Source organism: Mobula birostris, chromosome 8 (genome assembly GCF_030028105.1).
Source record: "Mobula birostris isolate sMobBir1 chromosome 8, sMobBir1.hap1, whole genome shotgun sequence".
Taxonomy (NCBI): domain Eukaryota; kingdom Metazoa; phylum Chordata; class Chondrichthyes; order Myliobatiformes; family Myliobatidae; genus Mobula; species Mobula birostris.
Window position 1 is genome coordinate 24,066,811 of NC_092377.1, and position 27,652 is coordinate 24,094,462.

The 27,652-nt window shown below is 41.3% G+C and overlaps 1 protein-coding gene across 1 annotated transcript in view; it reads left to right on the forward strand.

The window, feature by feature from the left end:
• The window catches only part of ryr2a (ryanodine receptor 2a (cardiac)), a 785,545-nt gene that overhangs the window by 327,263 nt on the left and 430,630 nt on the right, over positions 1 to 27,652 (forward strand). Inside the window, exons 11-16 of the mRNA XM_072264911.1 lie at positions 674 to 830; positions 11,405 to 11,569; positions 11,992 to 12,113; positions 15,039 to 15,222; positions 15,490 to 15,625; positions 22,589 to 22,684. Coding sequence (XP_072121012.1) covers positions 674 to 830; positions 11,405 to 11,569; positions 11,992 to 12,113; positions 15,039 to 15,222; positions 15,490 to 15,625; positions 22,589 to 22,684 — 860 coding nt within the window. The remainder of the gene's footprint in view (positions 1 to 673; positions 831 to 11,404; positions 11,570 to 11,991; positions 12,114 to 15,038; positions 15,223 to 15,489; positions 15,626 to 22,588; positions 22,685 to 27,652) is intronic.

Here is a 27,652-nt window from a genome sequence, read left to right on the forward strand (position 1 = left end):
GAGTCCCAGTCAATATGTGGAAAGTTAAAATCACCTACTATCGCAACCTTATATTTCTTGCAACAGTCTGTGATCTCTCTGCAAGTTTGTTCCTCTAAATTCTGTGGACCGTTGGGTGGTCTGTAATGTAAAACCATCAATGTGGTCATACCTTTTTTGTTCCTCAGGCCTACCCATAAAGCATCACTAGACAAGCTCTCAGTCAGTCCTGACTGAGCACTGTTATGTTATTTTCAGCTAATGTCTCTTAATGATACCAATTTAAATTACAGGCTCCTACTGTCATCCACACAGTGACTGCAGGAACCTGTACTGTCTGTTGCTGCGTTTCTGTCACTGACAGCATCACTTTGGCACTCTAGCACAAATAATTTTCTTTCACAGAATGACGACTGCATGGAGGAAAGCCGCTGGTCTATTATTCGTATGCTACATCTTTCCAAGAGCGATGTAGCTGGTTTCTTTCTCTGCCCTTTCTACAGAGCCATACAACCTTTATTTTCTTTTAAATTTTAAAACTGTGCTCTCTGGTACTTGACATTGCCTCCCTGACCAAAATTCTGACTATCCGCCCTATCTACACCTCAATGGCTTTGTACTCGAACTTTGATCAGATTAATTTCAGTATCTATCTTTTGTCACTGCTTCATCTGTTGTAATTAACTTCTTGCAGATGGAGTGGAAGCCATATCAGGTGGGGCCAGCCGTTCAGACTGAGACATGTTACAACTGGAAACTACTTAAGTCTCATTGATGACAAAGGCCTTCTTCTGATGGGCAAAGAGAAAGCTGATGTGAAAAGCACAGCTTTTTGTTTCAGACCATCCAAGGTATGTTACAGCAATTAATGCAGAATATCGAACACAGAACTATACAGCACGCTCTTGATCCACTATGCCTGTGCTTAGCCAGAAGCCAATTTAAACCAAAATCCCATCTGCTTGCATATGGTCTGATCTGTATTCTCCCATTCCTTGTCCGTTCATGTGCCTGTCGAAATGACTTTGAAACATTTCCATTGTATTTGTTTCCACCCATCTCCCCTCGCACCTATCACTCCCTGTGTAAGAAAAATTGCTTTGTAAATTGCCTTTAAAATTTCTCCCTCTTACCTTAGAAATACACCCTCTGATACGTGATGTTGGCACCCTGACAAAATCTCTGTCGTTCTACCCTATCCATATCTGAGTTGCTTTGTGCTCTAACAAAGGGACTTGGGAGCCCTTGTGCAGGATACCCTAAAGTTTAACCTCCAGGTTGACTTGGTGGTGAAGAAGGAGAAGGTGAATGCAATGTTGGCATTAATTTCTAGAGATATAGAATATAAGAGCAGGGATGTGATGTTGAGGCTCTTTAAGGCACTCATGAGATCATACTTGGCGTATTGTGTGCAGTTTTGGGCTCCTTATTTTAGAAAGGATATACTGACATTGGAGAGGGTTCAGAGAAGATTCACGAGAATAATTCCAGGAATGAACTGTATGAGGAATGTCTGGCTGTATTCCCTGGAGTTTGGGAGAATGAGGGGTGAAACATAGAAACATTCCCAATGTTAAAAGGCCTGAACAGATTAGATATGCCAAAGTTATTTCCCATGGTGGGAGAGTCTAGGACAAGAGAGCATGACTTCAGGAGTGAAGGACATCTATTTAGAACAGAGATGCAGAGAAATTACTTTAGTCGGAGGGTGGTAAATCTGTGGAATTTGTTGCCACGAGCGGCTTTGGAGGCCAAATCATTAGGTGCATTTAAGGCAGAGATAGATAGGTTCTTGATTAGCCAGGGCATCAAAGGGTATGGGGAGAAGGCAGGGGAGTGGGGATGACTGGAAGAATTGGATTAGCCATGATTGAATGGCAGCGCAGGCTTGATGGGCTGAATGGCCTGCTCCTGCTCCTATATATTATGGTCTAACTTTGATCAGCTTAATGTCATCATCTAGCTTTTGGCACTGCTTAATGTGTTTACACCAGAGTCCGGAATGATGTGCTTAAAGGCTTGGACAGAAAACTTGAGCTGACAGTTAAGGACTTGTCCTTTTAGAAAAAGTGTCCACAAAGAAGCCAGTCTAGATTGGACCGATCAGTCAGTAGTGGAAGCAGATGCCGTTTTTTAAAAAAAGACAAATTTGAGGTCACAAACAAGAGAAAATCTGCAGACGCTGGAAACCTGAGCAACACACACACAAAATGCTGGAGGAACTCAGCAGGCCAGGCAACATCTATGGAAAAAAAGCACAGTCAACGTTTTGGGCCGAAACTCTTTGGCAGGACTGGAGAAAAAACCCGAAGAGTAGAGTTAAAAGGTGGTGGGGGGGAGAGAGAAATACCAGGCGATAGCTGAAACTTGGAGGGGGAGGGATGAAGCAAAGAGCTAGGAAGATGATTGGTGAAAGAGAGAGAAGGCCATGGAAGAAAGAAAAAAGGGGGTTTAGCACCAGAGGGAGGAGATGAGCAGGCAAGGAGATAACATGAGAGAGGGAAAAGGGGATGGGAAATGGTGAAGGTGGCCTCCTTCACTGTCGCGATAAGGCCACACTTAGGTTGGGGATGAACATTTTATATTCTGTTTGGGTAGCCTTCAACTTGATGGCATGAGCATTGATTTCTCAAACTTTCAGTCATGCATCTTCTCTACTCCCCCCTTCACCATTTCCCATCCCCTTTTCCCTCTCTCATGTTATCTCTTTGCCCACCCATCACCTCCCTCTGATGCTCCTGCCCCCCATTTTCTTTCTTCCGTGACCTTCTGTCTCTTTCATGAATCAACTTCCTAGCTCTTTGTTTCATCCCTCCCCCTCCAACTTTCACCTATTGCCTGGCATTTCTCTCTCTCCCGTCCCCTCAACTTTCAAATCTACTCCTGGGCTTTTTTTCTCCAGTCCTGCCGAAGGGTTTCGGCCCGAAACATTGACTGTGCTTTTTCCCATAGATGCTGCCTGGCGTGCTGAGTTCCTCCGGCATTTTGTGTGCGTTGCACATGTTTGAGGTTGAGGATTTATATTAAGAGGAATTTATTGGCATTTTAATTTTAGTTATGAAATGGATTTTAGTTATAATATAAGCTGCATTACATAACCTGTTGAATGTGACTGTTACTGATCATTGGAAAGGAAAAAGAATTAGAATCATTTAACCAGTGGTTACATTTTATACTGCTATAAAAAGTGATAATTCCCAAATTATGCCTTGCTTGCATACTGGATTTGTGCTGGGTGTTAGGACTCCTAATGAGTTTATTGTTTTAAACAGCAAGACTAAAACTTTTACATCAAAGATGATTCAGCACACAGCTTCTACTTTAACATACTCGTTTGACTGAAATTTAAATAAACTGAATAACTTTTTAGTGGATATTATTCTTGCTTCGAATTAGGGATTACATATAATTGTTATTCAGTGGCACAACTGAGTTCACGTTGGTGAATTAATGTGTCTATTTGGAGCACCTCACTTCCTATTGCGTCTCTGTTGGATTCTTTTCAAGTGGTTATAACTGGATCCGTCTCGTGTGGGCGTTCTTCAACTGATAGGTTGGACATTAAAGGTTTTTTTTTAAACACAGATGCCCCCTCCTACCCACATGCTGACATAAGCTGAATGCTGTTGTGAATGGATTGTTTAATTTCCCTATATGGCGAACTGCATCAAACCTCACCTCTTAACAGTATTCTACATAGAAAGGTTCTGTGGAATATTAAGGCTGAAGAACTGAAAGTGGACATTGGCAATTGACATCAAAGTGGTATTGATTTATAGTAAACACAGGATATTGGTTTATAATGAGTTGTAAAATTTAACTTCTGTTTTGCTAATGATGGATCAAAGCTCATATTGTTACGTACCAGAAGCAATAGATCACAAATTGAGCCAGGTTTCATTGTTAAAATCTCTATTTTTATTAGTATCTACTCAAAAATATAAAAGATTAAACGAAATAAACAGAAGTTAACAGTGTTATGCGTGTAAATGTGTGTGTGTGGCTCCCAAACTGTCAAGTTTAGGAACAGTTCTTAAAGTCTTAAGATTCAGACGGCAAAGTAGAAAGGTTCAGTAATTCACAGAGTAAATGAGTGAGGGGAGTGATTTGTAAAATGTAGAGAGAAGGCAATTACGAAGAAATTTCACAGGTTCCACACTAGGTGAACGAAATAACAGTCGCCGAAGATCTTATCTGTAGAGTCGTTCCGAAATCCACATTGAAATATCAGCAGGTGACAGTCACAAAGTATCCTTTCTTCCAAGTGGTTACCACGTAACACACCCGAAGCCAGGTAAGGGTTAACAACAGTGGTCCCACAGGATATACCAAGAGAATCCACGTATGGATTATACGAAGTGACAAGTCACACATCCAATGCACCATGTTCCGTTGAGCAACCCAGTCCTTTGGGCATGGGGAAGTATCAGACTTTTGCCATTTTGCAGTTTGCAGTTCAAAGTCCTTCTTTTCTTTCTTTCTTTCTCTCTCTCTCTCTACCTCTCTCTCTCTCTCTCTCTCTCTCTCTCCTCTCCTCTCTCCCCTCCCCCCCTTCGACCACCACTGAAAATCTCAGCAGTCTGTCGCAACTTGTTATACTGATTTCGTAGTCCCGCCTCATTCAGGTGTCTCTTAAAGTGACAGTCCACAGTGAACGAAACCCGTAGTCATGTAACAATATTTTTCTCATTATCAACTGCAGCATAAACTCAAGGTGTAACAAAAAGAAAAGTGAAGTAGTAGGAATGAATAGGTAACACCATGCTTGAACTTGTTAGAAATTTGACTCAGGAAGTACCTGATATTTAAAAAAAAGTATAAATATTTTTGAAAATATCTCCAATGCAATAGTTCACCACTGTTGTTCAGATATAGAATAGAGATAATGGACTGATAATTAGCAGAATTTGACTGCTAGGGAATCGATTGGTTGCATGTTTGTTGCTCAGGGTGATGTGAAAGATGATCGTACATCCAGTTTTGCCAATGTCACAAGAAAAGGAGACATTGTATACTGTATGGAGGGAAGTGTTAAACAAAACAGAAATATTAATAGATTGTGAAAGTTGGAAGACAGAATGGCAAATGCCTGAGTTTTACACCTAAAAGGTAAGCAGCAGAAAAATTCTAGAGAGATTTTATGGTCCATGAATATAAATGATTGAAACGTCAGCTTCTTGGAAGTCCGTTGGGAATAACAATGCCTCTGATGAGAATGCTATGAAGGGCCGAGAGCTCTGGCACAGAGGCACTGATCGTGAAGGCTCAACTTTGATGGGTTGGACATGTGGTCTGGATGGAAGACAACCAATTTCCAAAGATGGTATTCTTTTCTGAGCTGGCACAAGGCACCAGAAAGCAGGGATCCCAACAAAGTGTGATAAAGACTGTGTGAAAACGCCCTTGAAGGCATGCAATATCCTTGTGATTGTTTGAGAGGCCTTGGCCAAAGACCGCAATGGCTGGTGCCTGGCAGTCTACAAAGGCACCAACACATTCAAAGAGCAGCTGGCTGAAGGACCTCAATCAAAAGCTCCAAGACCAGGAGGGAGAGACGACCTGACCCTTCAATGGCAGTAATGTGCCCGACCTGTGAAATTACATAGATAAACACAGAAAGTATTTGAAAGACATATGAAAATTTGGCATAAGTATTTAGAGGGCTAGACCATAAGACCACTAAATGCTCATTGAGTCTGCTCTACCATTCCATCATAGCTGATTTATTTTCCCTCTCAACCCCATTCTCCTGCATTCTCCCCATAACCTTTGTTACCCTTACTAATCAAGAACCTACCAACCTTCACTTTAAATACACTCAATGACTTGGCCTCCACAGCTGTCTGTGGCAATGAATTCTACAGATTCATCATTCTCCAGCTAAAGAAATTATTCCTCAAGTCTGTTCTAAAGGGATGTCCTTTTGTTCAGAGGTAGTGCCTTCTGGTCCTGGACTCTCCCACAATTGGAAACATCCTCTGCATTTCCACTCTAGGCCTTTTTATAGTAGAAGCAGAAGCCCTGTCACAGCTATACGAAGTGTTGGCTAGGTGAGATCTGTGGAACGGTGATTAATTCAGGCCAAGATTCCTCAGGAATGAGGACATCTTGTCCTTGGAGAGAGTGCATTACAAATTTACCTGCATGTTACCTGGACTTCAGGGGCCCAAATAAGGAGAAATTACAAAACCAGTATGTATTCTCTGACATTTAAAAGATTAAGGATAATTTGATTGAAGCTTTCAAGATTTTATGGCAAGTTTTAAGGGAATTTACTTCTGCTGGTTGATGAGCCAAAAGAGTACAAAAATGAGACTATGCACTTGTGATGTAGAAACTAGGCTTGATAACCCAGAGTTCAAATCCTACCACAGTGCCTGAGAAATTTACCTTCAATGAATTCTAAATTGGTGACCATGAACCTACAGTACTGGTTTGCCATAAAATCCCATCTGGTTCATGCGGTTTGCCATCCCTACACAGTCTGGACTCTTAATCCAGAGTAATGTCCTCTGAAATCACTTCACAGCTAGTTCAGAATAGGCAATAATAGTAGGATTTCACCTGATTAAAATCCCTATTGACTCAGCAAAGGGTAAAATATTTGTTCTTGTGTCCTTTTTGTTGGGATATTTTGGCAACAGGCCCATGAGTAGTTTATTTCTGTAAAGAATGGAAATGTTTTCTCTTTATGCACTCATTGATTGCAAGGAGAAAATATATTTAATACGAATGCCAGAATACCAATGCAAAAGGCCCTTGAGTTTGGTTTCTTTTTTATTGTATTCTGATTGCCAGTTTAGTGCAATCAGCATACAAGTTGCAGGAAAATATGCGGCTGGAAAGACTGACTTGTCTAATTGTTAGATGCATCCCTTCTGACCATCTTGATCTCATTGTATGAAATACGGCTTGGCTTATTGCTTCTTTTGAAATTGTAGTACGTTTATAAAAATGTGTCATTGGTCAGTGTGGCTCATGAAATCCAATGTTCCCCCTTTACACATCAGTGTAGCACTGCTTATATCTACTTCTCTGTATTCAATAACTCATGATCAGTTAAATATTACTAAAGTTTTTCCTGAAAAAATACAAACACGAGGAAATCTGCAGATGCTGGAAATTCCAGTAACACACATCAAAGTTGCTGGTAAACGCAGCAGGCCAGGCAGCATCTCTAGGAAGAGGTACAGTCAACACCTCAGCCCGAAACGTCGACTGTACCTCTTCCTAGAGGTGCTGCCTGTCCTGTTGCGTTCACCAGCAACTTTGATGTGTGTTCCTGAAAAAATACATGCAAGAAAGAATTGCTTATTATCTTAAATGCTACTGATGTTAGCCAAGAACATTCCACTACCAACTAGAATTTCTTTAAAGGGTGGGGGTTCTGGTTGACGAAATGATGAGGGAACATACGCAAAATGCTGGAGGAACTCAGCAGGCCAGGCAGCATCTGTGGAAAAGAGTAAGCTGTCGATATTTTGGGCAGAGACCCTTCAGCAGGACTAGAGAAAAAAGATGAGAAGTCAGAGTAAGAAGGTGGAGGGTGGGGAGGAAGAAGTACAAGGTGATAAGTGAAACCATAGATGCTGCCTGGTCTGCTGAGTTCCTTCAGGATTTTCTGTGTGTTGCTCGATTTCCAGCAGCTGCATATCTTCTCTTGTTTGCAATGGTGAGGGAAGATTGATGGAATATGCACACCCTTCTTTGTTTATTGTTTTCACTGCATTTAGAGCAGCTATCTGGGACTGTTCAAGAAATTCCCATTATACATCCTTCTGCATTTAATTCTACATCTCAATTTTTAGAACAAAATTTGTTTCCATAATTACTGCAAATGTTAATTCTAATCTTTTTGCATATTTAATCCCCGGCTGAATTTCTTCAAGAATAAAATCCTCCGGATGACTAACTTTTTAATTAGGTTACTTATTCTGAATATCACAATGAATTGTGATGGATGTGTTTCACCTATTATTTTGCAATGTCTTCTTGTAAACATTCTGTGCTGCTCCTTTGGAATTCATCCTGTTGTATGTGCCGGACATATGGTGCAGCAACATATGTGTATTGAGGAACTCTTATAACCATATAACCATATAACAATTACAGCATGTAAACAGGCCATCTCGGTCCTTCTAGTCCGTGCCGAACTCTTACTCTCACCTAGTCCCACCGACCTGCACTCAGCCCATAACCCTCCATTCCTTTCCTGTCCATATAGCTGTCCAGTTTAACTTTCTGAAATATGGATCTATTTTGAAGAGGAGTTTGATGGAGCCATGGAGTGTCACTGACCAATACAGTGAGAATGCAGGTCCTTTGGCCCAACCACAAAGACCATCCAGCTGGCACCAATTTCCTGCATTTGGCCCATAGCCCTCCAAGCCCTTCTCTTCCATGTACCTGTTTGAGTGCATGTGTCATTTCATCTTTTGTTTAGAACACATAACGAAGGGTGGCTTTTAACTCCATTATCTTTTTGTTGCTGTGTAGTACCTCACAGAACCATCCAATCAGCATAATGGAGCCATAAGAACAAGTGTTGTGCAGCTGTTGGATCAGAGAAGAATCTGATTACTTTCCGACTCGACCCCTGCACCAGTTCATTTGCAGACAGTAGTTGTGAGAGTAGCCAGGAACTGCACAAGTCGTTCCTGCCTTTTGTCTTCCCCCTGTGGATCTATTGAAACCAACTACACTGCTGTGATGTTGATTAGGTTAAGTCAAGTGGCTGCTATTGTGTGATCCAGAATCTCCAGAGGGGAAGGCCCCGGGTCCTCGGCTTTGCTTGTTGCTCGGCGGCCGGGGCAGGGTTGAAGCACTCGGCAGAGGATGGCACTCGGTGTCGCAAGGCTGGTTGGAGGCTCGAAGTTTTCGGACGGACTCAGAGTCCGCTGCGGTCGGGTGCTTCCAATGGTGTGGCATTGGCAAGTTTGCGGTGCTTGGAGGTTCATGGCAGGGAGAGTTTCTCCCTTCTACCGTCTGTGTGAGTTGATGAGGCTATCGGAACTTTGAGACTTTTTTTTACCGTGCCCATGGTCTGCTCTTTATCAAATTACGGTATTGCTTTGCATTGTTGTAACTATATGTTATAATGATGTGGTTTTGTCAGTTTTAGTCTTGGTTTGTCTTGTGTTTCTGTGATATCATTCTGGAGGAACTTTGTATCATTTTTTTATGCATGCATTTCTAAATGACAATAAACAAGGACTGAGTGTCCTCATCATCTAATCTAATCATTAGGACTTGGATGTCAAATTGGGACTTAATTCTGAAATGGTTCAATAACCTCAGTTGTTTATAATTACTGCTCCATTTGTTCATTTCTCTTTGTTGAAATACATCTTGAGGATAAAGCTGAGTTCACATTACTATCAAAGCCATTTTATTTTGCTGTGGCTGTTATTTCCCAATGTGCAATTGTTGGTCCAAACTTGATGTTCTTGTAGCATTTTAATTTCTGTGTGGGAATGACCAAGGTAAGTTAAATGGACTGTGCAAGGCTCAGGAAGCGGCCCTAACTAGCGAAGAGGACAGTGATCTATTAATTTCACAAGGTTTAAGTAACATTAAAAATACACTGCAAGTTGTATTCATTTCTGGATTCAATAGTTGTTCAAATTGTTGACTATACTTACACCATCACGTGAGCATGATCGTATATGTGATTGGTAAATAAACTATAATGGAGAAAGTGGTGGGAGATATGATAAGCAGATGCCGAGGAGGGGATGCTAGCATTACCAGAAATAGGTCAGAAAATTGTCAACAATAGAAATGGAGCAGGAGAAAGTCTTGGGCCATTCTCCCTTTCTATATGATTGATCTAATCTTGGTCAAGACACTACTTCTCTGCTTAGCCCTGTGATTCTCAATTCCCTTATAATTCAAAACTTATCTGCCCTTCTAGGCCTTAAACGGATGCAATAGTTCAGTCTCCACGACTCTGTGGGGCAGAGAATTTCAAAGATTGCTAACCTCTGAGAGTAGATATTGTCATTTGCATTTGAGAATCCTTATCTTGAACCCAGGGGAGTAAAAAGGATGAAGGAATTGCATTTCTCAATATAGATTAAGCTGCAGGAAAGTTAATGATATTCATCGGACCACTGACAATCACAAAAATTAACTTCGTCCATATTTTAAAGTTGTCTTTGCTCATTAATTTTAACCCATGGAATTTTGAACTGAATTCTGAGAGTAATTAGACTCTACACAGGAAATAGGGTACTATAGTGGTTAAATTTGTATCCACAAAGGTTGACAAGGTAGCGTGGCAGTTTACATATCACTATTACAGCCTGTTGCGCCAGAGTTTGGAGTTCAATTCCGGTGTCGTCTGTAAAGAGTTTGTCCATTCTCTCTGTGACCATATGCGTTTCCTCCCGCAGTTCAAAGATATACTGGTTAGTAGGTTAATTGCTCATTGTAAATTGTCCCATGGTTACACTAGTGTTTAATAGGTGGGTTGCCGGGCAGTCAGTGTGTCTTACTAGGCCAGAGGGGACTGTTACGTGCTGCATCTGTAAATAAAATAAATTTTATCCTATTGTTCTGAAACCTTAAGTTCAAATACCATTGCAGCAGTTGGGGAATTTAAATTCAGTGATGCAAAGCAAGTATTGGTAATGGCAAAACGGAACCAATGGTTTGATAAAGAACTCTTTCTGTTTTACTAATGGTCATTGGGGAAGGAGACCTGTTCTTCTTATCTGCTTTAGCCTCCATGTTATTCTGGACTCTCTTGAAGATGACTGGGCTAACAGAGAACTCTATTCAATAATAGTCATGGCCAATAAATGCTGTCAGTTCTGTACACATTCCATGAATTGACTGCAATAAAATTTCTAAGTTTAACTCCAAATTTCAGACACTATGATAGTAATTGTTAACAGATTCATTATTATTACACAAACACGAGGAAATCTGCAGATGCTGGAATTTCAAGCAACACACATAAAAGTTGCTGGTGAACGCAGCAGGCCAGGCAGCATTCACCAGCAACTTTTATGTGTGTTGCTTCATTATTATTATCTTTGATTCTGGACTCAAAATAACCCCTTCAGATTTGAAAATTGCAAAGGAGAATTTTGAAAATTGAAAGGGGGACGGGTTGAAAATGGACAACAGAGGCCAGTTTAACTTAATGTATGGGCGAGTGAATGATTTCTATTATATGCAAAATACAGCATATGGACTTTTTAAATGTATTTATTCTGCAGATGTGGATAATGCTGGAAATGTTTGATCTCTAGTTGCTCCTAAAGTGAGTTTAAAATGCTTTGGTTGGTGTTGTTATGGCAATTCCAGTATTTTTCCCAAGATAGTTTGCTCTGTTGACTTTTGTGACACTGTAATGTAATCTGTCAATTAATTTTTTTTAACTGAAGAAATGTTTAAGAACAATGTGATTCATTTTCAGGAAAAACTGGATGCAGGAATAAGGAAAGAAGTGGACGGCATGGGGTCTCCAGAGATAAAATATGGTGATTCTGTGTGCTTTATCCAGCATGTAGACACGGGACTATGGCTCACCTATCAGTCTGTAGATGCCAAGTCGGCTCGGATGGGAACGGCTCAACGTAAAGTAGGTTTTTTGACCTGGATTTACTGACATGGTTGAGTTTCTCACATTGTTCATAAGTTTGCCTTCACGAATATCATGGTCATTGAGATAGCTGCTCAAGTATGATGTCTCTTGGTGTTGGTTTAGAAAATTCAAAGGCAGGATGGAATCCTTTCACATACAATGTGCCTCAAGTCACCCCTGGAAGTAAACATGTACTCTGAGTGTGATGTTATACTCGTTTCCTCATCATCCATTTCACCGTGAGCGTTACGTTTAGTACTGGACTCATGGTGCTTTTTTTGCTGTGGATCTGTGCTTGTGTGGGATGACAGAGAGTTTGTCTGAATTCAGAGGTGACACTCATTCAAAATGAGAATTGAATTCAAAAGAAGAGTGAAGGATAATAAGCAATATTTACCTTGTGCTTTTGACTATTTCAGGCCATAATGCATCATGAAGGTCATATGGATGATGGATTAACTCTATCACGCTCTCAGCATGAGGAATCGAGGACTGCGCGTGTTATACGCAGCACTGTCTTTCTCTTTAACAGATTTATTAGGTATGATTTTGAGTTAGATGTAGGATGGGTTCCTGGAGTTTTTGCAACTTTAGAGATTTCTCTGCGTAGCTTTGAAAACACCAACTCCTCCTTTGTGTGGAGTCAGTACAAAATGTTGAAATGTACACCTTGTTGCAAGTTTGAAGGAGTTTCTACACCAGTAAGAAAGCTAGCATTCATGAAACACACCGTGCCTGATTTTCATGTGTATAAGGATTGTACTTTATGGTGTTTAATGCTTTGGCTTGATGTTTATTTATGACTTAAAAAGAGACCACTGATCTTTTATTTAAAATGACTTGATCCATTCATTAAAACAGCAGATAGCAAATTATATGAGCATGTTAAGCACTTTTAAGCTAATCTACTATTGAACTTCAAAACTAGAATTAGATTTATTACTACTGTCATTTGACATGAAATGTCTTGTTTTGCAGTAGCAGTGCAGTACAAAGCTATAAAATTACTATATATTAAAAATTAAACAAATAGTGTAGAAAAGGAATAATGAAGTAGCATTTATGGGTTCACGGACCATTCAGAAATCTGATGGAGGAGGGGAAGAAGTTGCGACTGAATTGCCGAGTGTGTGTCTTCATGCTCCTGTACTTCCTGTCTGACGGTAGTGATGAGAAGAGGGCATATTCTGGATGGTGTTGCCTGTATTGATGGATTCCCCCTTCTTGAGGCACTTTCTCTTGAAGATATCCTCGATGATGGGGAGAGTTGTGTCCATATGGAGCTGGCTGAGTATTCCGTCTCCTGTGATCCTGTTCACTGGAATTAACTAGCCAGGTTGTGATGTAGCTCAGGGGTCCCCAACCTTTTTTGCACTGCGGACCGGTTTATTATTGACAATATTCTTGCGGACTGGCTGATCCGGTGGGGGGTAGGCTTGCCAACAGACAAGAGTCGCAGTCAAATACCAAGCAACACACATCAAAGTTGCTGGTGAACGCAGCAGGCCAGGCAGCATCTGTAGGAAGAGGTGCAGTCGACGTTTCAGGCCGAGACCCTTCGTCAGGACTAATTACCCCGAGAAAGACTACCATGACCATGAAGCCTTGCGCGGGCACATGTGTGCGCATGCGTGACTTGTGCATGTGTGTACGTGCCGATTTTTTTCTACAAATCGTTTTTGGCTATTCTGTTTGGGGGGGGGGTGAGTTTGTTAATCACAACCAGAATATAGGTGATAAGTGGCTAATACACTCAATTTCGTTTCTAAAAGGGTTTATCTAACAAATTTAATATTAAACACACAGCGCATATTTTCCTCGCATGAATATAGTGATAAGTCAATTATCAGTGGAGGACAGGGGAGGTTGAAGTAAGTGTTGAATGAACTTCCAGTAGAAGTGGTAGAGGCAGGTTCGATATTATCATTTAACGAAAAATTGGATAGGTATATGGACAGGAAAAGAATGGATGGTTATGGGCTGAGTGCAGGTTGGTGGGACTAGGTGAGGGTAGTGTTCGGCACGGACTAGAAGGGCAGAGATGGCCTGTTTCCGTGCTGTAATTGTTATATGGTTATATAAGTCACTTATAAGTCAATAGCATCATAACATTTTAAGTAACGTTTGGATATTAAACACACAGGACGTATTTTCCCCGTATGAACATATAAAATCATTGCAACACACCAATATCGCTGAATCAGTGGGAGCCCTGGGCTTGTTTTCCTGCAACAAGACAGTGCATCGAGGGGTGATGGGAGACAGCGATACTCGAAAGGGGTTCCTTGTGTCCAGTCTATTCCGCAATTTAGTTTTCGTTGCATTCATTGCAGAGATATGTTGGAAATGGAAGCAATGTTTTCAGTGCTTTCATGGCTATCTCAGGATATTTAGCCTTGACTTTAATCCAGAAAGCCGGCAGAGATGTTATGTCAAACATACTTTTCAGCCCAGCGTCAGTTGCAAGCTCGAGGAGTTGATCTTATTGCGCTGACATGGATGACGCGCGGGTAATGACCTCACGTGCGTTCAACCTCACGTGCGTTCAAGTGACTGGGAATGAGGAAAGGTGCAGCTGACTCATATCGCCAAATCATATCGTTTCTTTGCGGCCTGGTAGCGCATGCTTTGCGGCCCGGTGGTTGGGGACCGCTGATGTAGCTGATATAGTGAATGCTCTTCACCGTCCATGTATACAAATTTGCAAACAGTCTTTGCTGACATACTGAATCTCGTCAAATTCCTAATGAAGTAGAGCCACTGGCATGCCTTCTTTGTTATTGCATCAATGTATTGGGCCCAGGATAGATTCTCAGTGATGCTGACACACAGTAACTTAAAGCTGCTCACTCTTTCCACCTTTGACCCCTCAATGAGGGCTCATGTGTGTTCTCCCAATTTCCTCTTCTTGAAGTCCACAATCAATTTCTTGATCTCGCTGCTGTTGAGTGTAAGGTTGTTGTGACACCTCACAGCCAGCTGATCTATCTCAGTTTGAGTCACCTCCTTGTTGCCATCTGAGATTCTATCCGCATCCTCTGGCCAATTGGACTGATTGGAGTGTCGCTTGGCTCCTGAGAAGTGTATTAGGCAGAGGCATCCACTGTTATCAGGCATTGAGAGGCTTTTTGTGCAGCTTAATTTCGACAGGAAGATATCTCAGAATTTGAATAGCATTATTGGGGCTAAAATCTGTCAAAAATAAGCAAAGGCTACTTTACACTCTCTACCACCTTAACAATGTAATTTCATTCTTTATTTCTCACCATTTTCCAGTTATTTTAAAACAGTATTCTGATATTAAATCTACATCTCATGCGTAATCTGCTGGGCTAATCTTTATTCTGTGCTCGATGTTCCATGAGTCCTCGGTTACCAGATGTGTCCACAAACAAAAGGGATCACTGATTCACAAGTTAAGATTCTTTTAGATGTTGTACCGATATGAAATTTGTTGCATTTTCAGGGGCCTCGATGCTCTCAATAAACAAGGAAAGTCCGTGGCTATTGATTTACCCATTGAATCAGTCAGCCTGAGTCTGCAGGATCTGATTGGCTACTTTCAGCCCCCTGATGAACATCTGGAACATGAAGAGAAACAGAACAGATTGAGAGCATTGAAGAACAGACAAAATCTCTTCCAGGAAGAGGTAAACAGTTAACCCTTGGAAATACCTGAGCCCTCATTACCATTTTGTGCCAAGGTATTTAGTTGGTGGTTATACTGATGCATTATGCTTGAAAAACTGCATGTACGAATTGCAGCTCCTGTCTGTAGCATTTTATTCTAAAGCCTGTCTGATGTCAATCTGGTGTTAACACTGTCGCATGAGAAATAAATAAGTGCCAAGCAAATTTAATGGACAAAATAGCGGGGAAGAGAATCCGAGGATTTATCTTTATTAATTCTCTTTCAGGGAATGATTAACCTTGTTCTTGAGTGCATTGATCGTCTCAACATGTATAGCAGTGCGGCCCATTTCACTGATGTCGCTGGGAAGGAAGCAGGAGAGTCCTGGAGAGCAATTCTAAACTCACTCTATGAACTACTCGGTAAGATCTCTTAGTATTTTTCTTAATCTGTATTGATGTGTTTCTTTCAGCAGATCACACTCAGGTATTTTAACACAGTAATTGACAGTGTTTCCCAATAACAATCCAGCTGAAGGATTTTTCTGAGACAAGTCTTAAGATATTTTGAAGGCTATCCTGGGTATTAAATGATTTTATTGTAAAGTCAACTGCTGGGCAATTAGTGAAAAGCATCATTATTGAATGCATGGCTTGTGAGATCCTCTAACTTCCTCACAAAGGATAGAATTATTCGTGCTTTGGAAGGAGAGTGTGATGTAATTAGCTGCTTGATGGTCTGAACACCAGTGGAGCTGAGATGGACCCCAGCAGTGCGACTGGGGAAGATCTGACTCGATGGCCATTCATGGACATTTGAGAACCACACACTCTTGCAGTTCAAACCATTGTCTATTTGCTGAGTGTACAAGGCTCATTGATGCGATGTTTCTGACTTGAAATGCATAGCAGAAGCAGAATAGAAACAGCCACTCCTCTGTGCACTCTGTGTGTGCCTCTCACTTCCTCTGTAAAGCAGCCAGCATAATGCAAGACCCCACCCAGCCTGGACATTTTCTCTTCTCCCCTCTTCCATCCAGAAAAAGATACAAAAACATGAAAGTATGCTTTCATTAGACTCAAGGACAGCTTCTATCACTCTGTTATGACAACTAAATAGTTCCCTTGTGTGATGAGTTAAACTCTTTACCTTATTGTTTACCTGCATTGCACTTTCTCTGTTGCTATTACACTTTATACTGCATTCTGTTTCTCTTTTATCTTGTACTACATCAACACACTGTGTAATGATCTGATCTGCATGAATAGTATGCAAGACAGGCTTTCCACTGTATCCCTGTACGTGTGAGCACATTGGAATCTTCAAACTCCAATTCCAATTCCAATGGCCTGGATCTTCTCCCTGAGCACCACCGTTCCTTGGAGTGGAAACTGGATGAAGATTTAAACAATTTTCCCCAGGATTAATAAAGTATGACTATGACTATGAGGATTCAGCACATAAACCAGTTTCCAGCTGATAGGTTCAGTATTGACCTTTTTGGCCACCACGAACGAGCTCTGCACACAAAATGTTCAAACGACAACTGGAAAGACAATCATAAGCAGACAGCTAAATACGTGCTGCTCCGTGAGAGAAACTATTTTGATTTCAGAATCAGAATCGGGTTTATTATCACCGGCATGTGTTGAGAAATTTGTTAACTTAGCAGCAGCAGTACAATGCAATATATGATAATAGGGAAAGAAAAATCAATCAATCAATTACAGTAAGTATATATATGGAAATTGAGTAGATTAAGAACAGTGCAAAAACAGAAGTAATATATATTTAAAAAAATGTGAGGCAGTGTTCATGGATTCAATGTCCATTTGGGAATCGGATGGCAGAGGGGAAGAAGCTGTTCCTGAATCACAGAGTGTGTGCCTTCAGGCTTCTGTATCTCCAACCTGATGGTAACAATGAGAAGAGGGCATGACCTGGGTGATATGGGTCCTTAATAATTGTCGTCACCTTTCTGAGGCACCGCTCCTTGAAGATGTCTTGGATACTATGGAGGCTAGTACACAAGATGGAGCTGACTAATTTTACAACTTTCTGTGTCTGCTTTTGGTTCTGTGTGGTAGCACCCTCCCCCCACACCAGACAATGATGCAGCCTGTCAGAATGCTCTCCACGGTGCACCTATAGACATTTTCAAGTGTTCAAGGTGATAAAACTAATCTCTTCAAACTCCAGTGAAATATATCTGCTGTCTCGCCTTCTTTATAGCTGCATAAATATGTTGCATCCAGGTTAGGTCCTCAGAGAACTTGACACTCAGGAACTTGAACTTGCTGACTCTCTTCACTTCTGATCCCTCTATGAAGATTAGTTTGTGTTCCCTTGACCTACCCTTTCTGAAGTCCACAATCAGGTCTTTGGCTTGCTGACATTAACTGCCAAGTTCTTGCTGCAACACCACTCAACTAGCTGGTATATCTCACTCCTGTATGCCCTCTCATCTCCACTTGTGATTCTACCAACAATGGTTGTATCATCAGCAAATTAAAAGATGGTATTTGAGCTATGCCTAGCCACACAGTCATGGGTATAGTGAGAGTAGAACAGTGGGCTAAGCACACACCCCTGAGGTGCACTGGTGTTGATTGTCTGTGAGGAGGAGATATTGTCACTAATCTGCACAGATTGTGGTCTTCCGGTTAGGAAGTCAAGGATCCAATGGCAGAGGGAGGTACAGAGGCCCAGATTCTGTAACTTCTCAATCAGGATTGTGGGAATGATGGTGTTAAATGCTGAGCTATAGTCGATGCACAGCATCCTGACCTAAGTGCTTGTATTGTCTAGGTGATCTAAGGCTATATGAAGAGCCATTGAGATTGCATCTGCCGTAGACCTCACAAGTACTCTTTTCCAATTGATAATCACAACAACATTGTGCTGGTGCTAAAACTTCTGTTATATCACATCTTCCCCTTTAATTTGGCTGAAAACATTCATAAGATAAGAAAACAAAAAATAGATATGGTACATATACTGTACCATCCAACAGTAAAACTGAACAGTTAAGCTCACAGTTCTCTATTTACAGGTCAATCTGTATTATGATTTATGTGCTTGTTTCAAATAATACTTGTTGAATATATTGGAAACATTGCCAGTGTTTGGTGACATCTCATTTTGAGCTATGCCATTTTTCACTCTGTCACTTGCAAGGTAGTGGAAATTAAGGTTTGAAATGGTGACCACGTGCTCTGAAATCATGTTGTTCTTTCCTTTTTGCCTTTACCAATAACACCAAAGCCAGAAACCATCAAACTTAGGTTTGTCCCAACATGTGTCTGCCCATTGATACCAGGCACTTGGGTCTATATGATGTATTCCAGTTGGGACATCAAAAGCTTAAATTGTCCTTTCTGCCCAGTGTGTGAGGGTGGATGGGGTGGAGTGTATGCAAGTGACTGACATTCTTCCTCAGAATTTCTGCAAATCCAGCACCACAGTGAACTTGCTTCCATTGCCTATCACAAATGAGTTATTGGAGTGAAATTGTCACTTAAGATGAGGAAATGTTTGTAGGGACTCGTTCTCTCCATTTGAACTATGCTTCCACAGTTAAAAAGATAAAGAGAAGATCCATGTACCTTAATCCATGGACAGGGGTGGTAGCTGAGTAAAGCTGCTGGTGGATTCTTACAATGTTGTTAACATTCCTTCACAGTGACATTCTACTGCTTATTGATTCCAAGCCACCCCACAAAGAAAATTCTGGCAACACACACAAAAAATGCTGGAGTAACTCAGCAGAACAGGCAGCATCTATGGAAATGAATAAACAGTCGACATTTTGGGCCGAGATTTTTATTTAGGACTGAGAAGGAAGGGGGAAGATGCCAGAATAAAAAGGTGGTGGAGGGGAAATAGGCCAGCTGGAAGGTGAAGGGTGAAGTCAGGTGGGTGGGGAAAGGTCAAGGGCTGGGGAAGAAAACAGTCATGGTGTAATGAGTGTAATGGACAGCGAAGAAGACTGTTGTGGCTTGCAACAGTATAGAACTGTAGAGACACGGAAAACCTACAGCACAATACAGGCCCTTCGGCCCACAATGCTGTGCCAAACATGTACTTACTTTAGAAGTTACCTAGGGTTACCCATAGCCCTCTATTTTCCTAAGCTCCATGTACCTTTCCAGGAATCTCTTAAAAGACTCTACCGTATCCGCCTCCACCACCATCACCGGCAGCCCATTCTATGCACTCACCACTCTCTGTCTAAAAAAACTTACCCCTGGCATCTCCTCTGTACCTCCTTCCAAGCACCTTAAAACTGTGCTGTCTCATGCTAGCCATTATCTGGACCAGGTGGAAAAATGGGCTGAAAATGGAAGTTAATGCAGACGAGTACGACGTGCTGCACTTCAGTAGGACCAACCAGGGCAGGTCTTACACAGTGAACAGTAGGGCACTGAGGAGTAGAACAAAGGGATCTGGGAATACAGGGCCATAATCCATTGAAAATGGCAGCACAGGTCGATAGGGTCGTAAAGAAAGCACATTGACCTTCATAAATCAAAGTATTAAGTACAGGAGATGAGATGTTATGTTGAAATTGTATTGGTCACTTACATGCAGAAATGATGTAAATAAGGTTGAAAGGGTGCAGAGAAAATTTACAAGGATGTTTCTGGGTCTGGAGTACCTGAGTTATATAGAAGATTGAATAGGTTAGAACTTTATTTCTTGGAACATAGAAGATTAAGAGGAGGCATGATAGAAGTATACAGAATTATGATGGGTATAGATAGGGTAAATGCAAATAGGCTTTTTTCCACTGAGGTTGGGTGGGACAAAAACTAGAGGCCATGGGTTAAGGGTGAAAAGTGAAAAGTATAAGGGGAACATGAGGGGAAAGTTCTTCACTCGGGGTCATGAGGGTGTGAAATGATTTGCCAGTGCAAGTGGTGCATGCGAGCTCGATGTCAACATTTAAGAGAAGTTTGGATAGGTACATGGATGGTAGGGTTATGGAGGGCTATGGTTCCGGTGCAGGTCAATGGAAGTAGGCATTGAAGTGGTTTTGGCGCTGGACGAAAGGTCTGTTTCTGTGCTGTACTTTTCTATGGCTCTAAAACATGGTTAACCTGTTGGCAGTATTGCCAGCTGCTGTCATGGCATTATTCAGTGTATTCAACCAGCAAGTAAAAACAATGCTTGTAATTCAGCTGTTAAAAAATGCCCTGTGTAAGTAGCTATTTTTGTTTGATGTGTACAGGTCCTACTGGGAGCTTTGATAACAGTAGATTCTCTGAGGCTTAAGTCCGTCTAATACACCCACTCACGCAATTGCTTTGACACCACTCGGCCCCTCCCCTGACTTGCCAAAAGTCAGTGAAATTAAAGTCTTATGAATGTTTGCAACATTTAACTTTGAAACTTATTCGACATTTAAGAAGGTTACTATCTTTTAAAAAATGATTATTTTCAAAAATTAATAAAATAGAATCAGTTCGTTGTGGTGGTGAAAGAAGTTATCCAAACCTGTTCAGGATTAGGTTTCTACACCTCCTTCCTGATGGTACTGTAGTAGCAAGAAGAGGGCGTGGCCTGGGTGGTGGAGGTCGTTAATAATGGCTGCTGCTTTCTTGTAAATTGACTCAGTGGTCAGGAAGGCTTTGCCTGTGATGGACTGGACTGTATTCTCTACATCCTGTAACCTTTTCCATCACAATTCGTTGCCACAGGCAAATGTGGAGGCCAGGTCGTTGGGTATATTTAAGGCAGAGGTTCATAGATCCTTATTTAGTAAAGGCATGGGGGGATGCGGGGAGAAGGCAGGGATCAGCCATGATGAAATAGTGGAGCAGATCGATAGGCAAATGGCCTAATTTTGCACTTATTATCTTATGGTCTCCCTGTTGTGCTGTGATAGAACCAGTTAGAATACTATCCACTGTACAACAATAGAAGTTTCTCAAAGGTATTGGTGATGCAGTGAATCTATACAGAGTTCTAAGAAAGCAAAGGCACTGTCGCGCCTTCTTTGTAACACTAATGTGCCATCAAATTAGCTCAATTGCATGTGAGATGTAAATTTCCAAATCAAAATTGGCAGAAAGTTACGGTCCAATCCTGGATTCCCCATTGAACTGTCAATGTATTCATGGAGTATTCAAGCCATTTTGACAATTGTCTGCCAAGCCTGATGTGCATGAGAAGCCAATGTAATCGTTATACATTACAAACGATCTGACATTTATTATAAACATTATCACATTAATTTCCTATTTGCATGAGGATCATAAGCCAAGTTATTCACCAGCTGTCAGTAGGTGGTTATTATTTCGGAAGTTTGTGGACTCAGACTCAGTAAAAATAATGTTTCGCAATTCAAATTGCTTTGACATTATTACAAGCATTCTTCAGCTCACTGAAAGGGAATTATTAAGAAGTCAATGTTAACATTTAGTGGATTTTTCAGTGTTACTCTTGTCCACTTTATATTTTGGGTCAAGAATTAGATTAATGAAAGTTCGTCTGTAAAGAGCCAGTAATGGAAAGACCCTTAACAATGCTAATGAGCAAAGGGATCTTGTGATCCAAGTTCATAGTTTCTTACAAGTGGCTATACAGGTTGATTGGGTGGTTAAGAAGAAATATGGCATGCTTGCCTTTAATTAGTTGAGACATTGAGTTCAAAAGTCAGGAACTTATATTGCTGCTTTATAAAACTCTAGTAAGGCCACCACTGGAGTATTGCATGCAGTTCTGGTTGCTCCTTTTTAGCGAGGATGTCGAGGCTTTAGAGAGGGTGCAGAATAGGTTTACCCCCCCCCCCCCCATAATGCTGCTTGGATTAGAGGCTGTGTGTTGGAAGCAGATTTTGGACAAACTTGGGTTGTTTTTTCTGAAGTGGTAGGGGCTAAGGGGAGATCTGATAGAGGTTCGTAATATTATGAGAGGCATAGATTGAGTCGACAAACAAAATGCTGGAGGAACTTTGCAAGTCAGGCAGCATCAATGGAAATGAATATATAGTCGGGCCAAGACCCTTCATCGGGACTCAAATTGCCTGACCTACTTAGTTCATCCAGCACTTTGCTCTGGACCTCTAGCATCTGATGACTCTAAAGTTTCTAAAGTGTCAGATTGTATTATACTGTCGTCATGAAATAATTCAACATTATTACGTCTTGATCAGTATAAATGTTAAGTTTATCCTTGATCAATTTTGTATCATACGTGAAATGCCACTTGTCGTAAGTATTTTGTACAAACGTAGGCCAATCTCCAAAATTCTACTGTGAAGGGGAGTTTAAGTGAAAAATATATGGGAAAAAATGTTGCACATGGAAGATTAATGAGGAGTATACTGTTTGATGTGTAACGGAGCATAAATTTGTAAGTAATTGTTAATTGTTTGGTTTTAGCTGCCCTGATCAGAGGAAATCGCAAAAACTGTGCCCAGTTTTCTGGTTCTTTGGACTGGCTGATTAGCAGACTGGAGAGATTAGAAGCCTCATCCGGTGCGTATGAATCCTTCACAATCTCACCGTTATTTAACAGGTGATAAGCAGGTTATTTCACCATTCAAAAGTGTGCTTTACATTCAAAGGGAATTTTGAATATCTCACGTAATACTGAGAGCAATATTGTAGGCATTTCCAAAGATTGCATAATTTAACTCAATATTCTGTCCAATTAATTTTCTGGGCTGAATTCTGTTTGGAGGTTTGGATTCTGAAACAGTTTTATTTTGATAATTTGCCAAAAGGTACTGGGAGCAGGTTTCATTTGCCAGCTGCCACTTCCTTGCCTGAAATGCAAGCTGTCAACAGCTAACAGAAAGGTGCAAGCAACATACTCACCTCTATAATTCCCAACCTGTCTGCTGAATTTTCAGAGGTGCCTATAAATAAGAAACAATCGAAGGAGTAATCCATTCAGCTCCTTGTGCATGCTCCATCATTCAATAAGATTAAATCTGATATTTACTTCACTTTACTTATATCTCTTGATTTCCTTCCCATACAAAAATATGTCAGCCCCTCTCTTGTATATGCTTGGTGACTGAGCCCTCTTGAATGGAGAATTACAAAGGTGATGTCTCTCATCCAAGGCCTTAAGTGGCCAGCCTCTTATTTTAACACTGATCCCAATGGAAAAGGGCCTCAGTATTCAGTTTGAGGCTGTAATCTAGTTAGCGAATAAACTGTAGTTTCGAAAGGCAAATAGGACGTTGGCCTTTATTACAAGGGGTATGGAATTGATATGGAACGGGTAGAATGTGGCTACTGCTACACAGGGCTCAGATCTCATCTGAGTGCAGCATTCTACTTTGTCTCCTTGTTTAAGGAAAGATATAATTGCCTTGGAGAAAAGTTTAAAGAAGGTTTGCTCAATTGAATCCAGGTATGAAGAGTCTAATGAAGGAGAAATGAGCAGATTGCTGCCAAGCTCTCTGGAGGTCAGGAGATTTTATTGAAATATATAAGAGTCTCCGGGAACTTGACAGGAAGCATGTGGTTTTCTCTAGTGGGGGGCTCTAGAATTAGAGGGCACAGTGACAGGATAGGGGATTTAGGCAGAGAGGCAAAAGAGTTTTTAGGGTTGTGAGTCTTTAGAATTCTTTACTCATTAACTCTTTATCTTAAAGCTGAGATTAATTCTCAGAAAGCCTAAAAAATTATGGTTATAGAAAACAGGCAGGAAAGTGGAGTTGAGGCCAAGGACAGGATCAGCTTTGATATTGCATGGTGAAAAAGGTTTTGAGGAAGTATGTTTATAGGGTCATGAAGCATGGAAACAGGCTCTATGGCCTACTGTGTCCACTCTGACCATCAGGGACCCATCTGCGCTCATTCCATTATCCTTTCCCTCTGGGATTCCTATCAAATCCATCCCCAACCCAGTTCTCATGTGGGCGTCCCTACACCGGGATTCACTTCCAGCGGCTAATTAATCTCACAAGGCAGCATGTCTTTGGGGTGTGGGAAGAAACCGGAGCACCAGCGGGTAACGTGTGGTCACGGAGAAAACATGGAAATCAGACAGGACCCAAAGTTATAATTGAACTCAGGCCTCCGAAGCTATAAGGCAGGAGTGTTAACTGTTGTGCCAGTCTGTTGTGTCCACAGCCCTCCCATCCATGAACTAATCGAAGTTTCTTAAATGTTGAAATTGTACCTGCATCCACCACTTTCACTGGCAGCTCATTCCACACTCTCAACACCCTCTGATTGAAGAAGTTCCCCTTAAACGTTTTGCCTTTAACCATTAACCGATGACCTCTTGTTACAGTCTCACCCAAACTCAGTGGAAAAAAAGCCTGCTTGCATTTTCCTATCTACACCCCTTCATAATTTTGTAGACCTCTATTAAATCTCCCCTCAATCTTCTATGCTGTTGGAAACAAAGTCCTACCCTATTTAATCTTTCCCTGTTCCTCAAGTTGTCAAGTCCCGGCGACATCCTCATAAATTTCTTCTGCACTCTTTCAATCTTACTGCTATCATTCCTGTGGACCTTTCCAAATTAGGCCTCACCAATGTTTTATATAACTTCAACATAACATCATAACTCCTATACTCAGTACTTTGATTTACGAAGATAACTGAGCCAAAAGCTTATTTACAATCCTATCTACATGTGACAACACTTTTAAGGAATTATGGCTCTGTATTCCCAGATTCCTCTGTTCTACCACACTTCTCAGTGCCCTATTGCTCACCATGTAAGTTTTACCCTGGTTTGTCCTCCCAAAATGCAGCATTCAAACTTGTCTGCATTAAATTCCATCTGACATTTTTCAGCCCATTTTTCCAGCTGCTGTAGATACTGCTACAAGTCTTCCTATTTATGATTAGTAGCTGTCCACTATTCTCCTAATCTTGGGGTCATCCGCAAATTTGCTGATTCAGTTTACCACGTTATCATCCAGATCGTTGATATAGATGACAAATAACAATGGATCCAGCACCAAGCCATGTGGCACACCACTAGTCACAGTCCTTCAGTCACAGCTGTGATTATTTACTACCACACTCTGGCTTTTATGATGAAATCAATGTCTAATCTATTTTACTTCCTCATCTTAAATGCCAAGTGACTGAACCTTTTTGACCAAATTCTCTCCCATGCAAGACCTCGTCGAAAGCCTTGCTGAAGTCAATGTAGACAACATTCACTGCCCTGCCTCTGTCAACTTTCCTGGTAATTTCCTCGAAAAAGTCTGTGGGATTGGTTAGATGTGACCTACCACACGCAAAGCCATGTTTAAGTTTATGTTTCATTGTCATTCAACCATACACATGAAACAGTCAAACGAAACAGCAAGGTGCAAAATGCAGAGCCAACAGTTACACACAGCACACAGCACATATAAAATTATGACAACAAAAAAAATGTAGTTTCAAAATAAATATTAAACATGTTATAATATTGCTCAAGTCCCTGAGTCTCATGGCCTGTAGATTGATAGTGTATTGGATGTTGTCCTGGAGCCAAGCTTCTACAAGAACAGCCCACAACAGTTCCTCATATCACATAGTACAGCCGCAGACAAAGGCATTCCAGCTTGTTTCCCACTGAGTGAACACTAGAGAGTACCCCGATGGGAGGGGCGAGCCCCCAACCCAGTGTGAAATCCAGTAGCACACGGCCAGCTCTGGAGAAATCTTCCTCAGCGGCTGCAACAGACAAGCTTGAGACATGGATGACGGCCTGGACTGTGCCACACTGGGGACATACAGCTCTCACACAGTCAGTCTCGCCAATGAACCATTGAATTGGAATCACCGTATTCTACATTACCAATATCCAACAGGGTCTTGTGACCACTGAAAAACGTCTCACAGTGTCCGTTAAATCAAGCACCACCTCCGCGCACCATCACTCACTCTTTCTTCCCTGGGTGGCTGAACCAGGCTGCAACATGGTGCAGGACAAGTCCAGCTCCAGTGCTATCCATCAGCTCAGTAGTCCGGTAGACCTGAAGTACTTGGTGTTCTGAATATTCACCAATGTTTAGTGATCGTGGAAAAAGCTTAAAAGATGACCAATCACACCATGATCTGGACCTAGCGAGTCTTCTGTGTCCAAGTGTACCACCCCCTTACCAGAATAATCAGTCCCTGTCTATGCAAATACTTAGATATCAAGTTCCTTGGAGTTATCTTCCAATCGGGTTCCTTAGACTTAGATCTTTGAACCACTTCTGATGTCAGGCTCACCAGCCTATGATTTCCTAACATTCTTAGAGCCTTTCCTAAGCAATATTAGCTATCTCACCCTTGGCGAAGGGCGTTTTAACTATCTCTGCTACGTCCCCTGTAATTTCTGTGCTACCCTTCCACAGGGTCCGAGGGAATACCTTGTCAGGCCCTGGGAAGTTATCCACTCTAATTTGCCACAAGACACCAAACACATTCTCCTCTGTAATCTGTATATGCTCCATAACTTCACGGCTGCTTTGCCTCACTTCTGTAGACTCTGTGTTAGGCTCCCAAGTAAATATAGATACAAAAAATCTATAAATCTCCCCCATCTCTTTTGGCCCTTTGCATAAATGACTATATCTGATCTTCCAGAGGACAAATTTTGTCTCTTGCTATTTTTTTGCTTTTAATATATCAGTAGAAGCCCTTAGGATTTTCCTTCATCTTGTCTGCTAGAGCAACCTCATGCCTTCTTTTAGCCCTCCTGAATTCCTTCTTAAGTATTCTCTCGTAGTTCTTATACTCCTCAAGTACCGCATTTGTTCCTGCCTGCCTCTACCTGCTATCCTTGCCTTTTATTCTGACAGGAACATACCACCTCTATATCTGCAAAATTTCACTTTTGTTGTCCTCCCACTTACCAAATACATCTTTGCCGGAAAACAGTCTGCCCCAGTCGACGCATTCCAGATCCTTTCTGATACCATCAAAGTTGTCCTTTCTCCTATTTAAAAAAATCTCAGCCAGAGGACCAGACCTTTCCTTCTCCATAATTATCTTTAAACTAATGGCATTATGATCACTAGATGCAAAGTGTTTCCCTTCACAAAATACTGTCACCTGCTCTGTCTTATTCCCTAATCAGAGATCTGGTATCACATTCTCTCTCTTTGGGACCTTTATGTACTGATTAAGGAAACATTCCTGAGCATGTTTGAGAAATTGTATCCTGTCCAACCCTTTTACTGTATCAGAGTCCCAGTGAATATGTGGAAAGTTAAAATCACCTACTATCACAACCTTATGTTTCTTGCAACAGTCTGTGATCTCGCTACATATTTGCTCCTCTAAATCCCGTGGACTGTTGGGTTGTCTATAACATAATCCATTAATATGGTCATCCCTTTCTCATTCCTCAGTTCTACCTGGGTAGCCTCAGTAGACAAACTCTCCAGTCTGTCCTGTCTGAGCACTGTCGTGACATTTTTCCTAACTATTTTTGCCACCCCTCCCCCTTTAATCTCTCCCGCTCTAACACGTCTAAAACTATGGAACCCT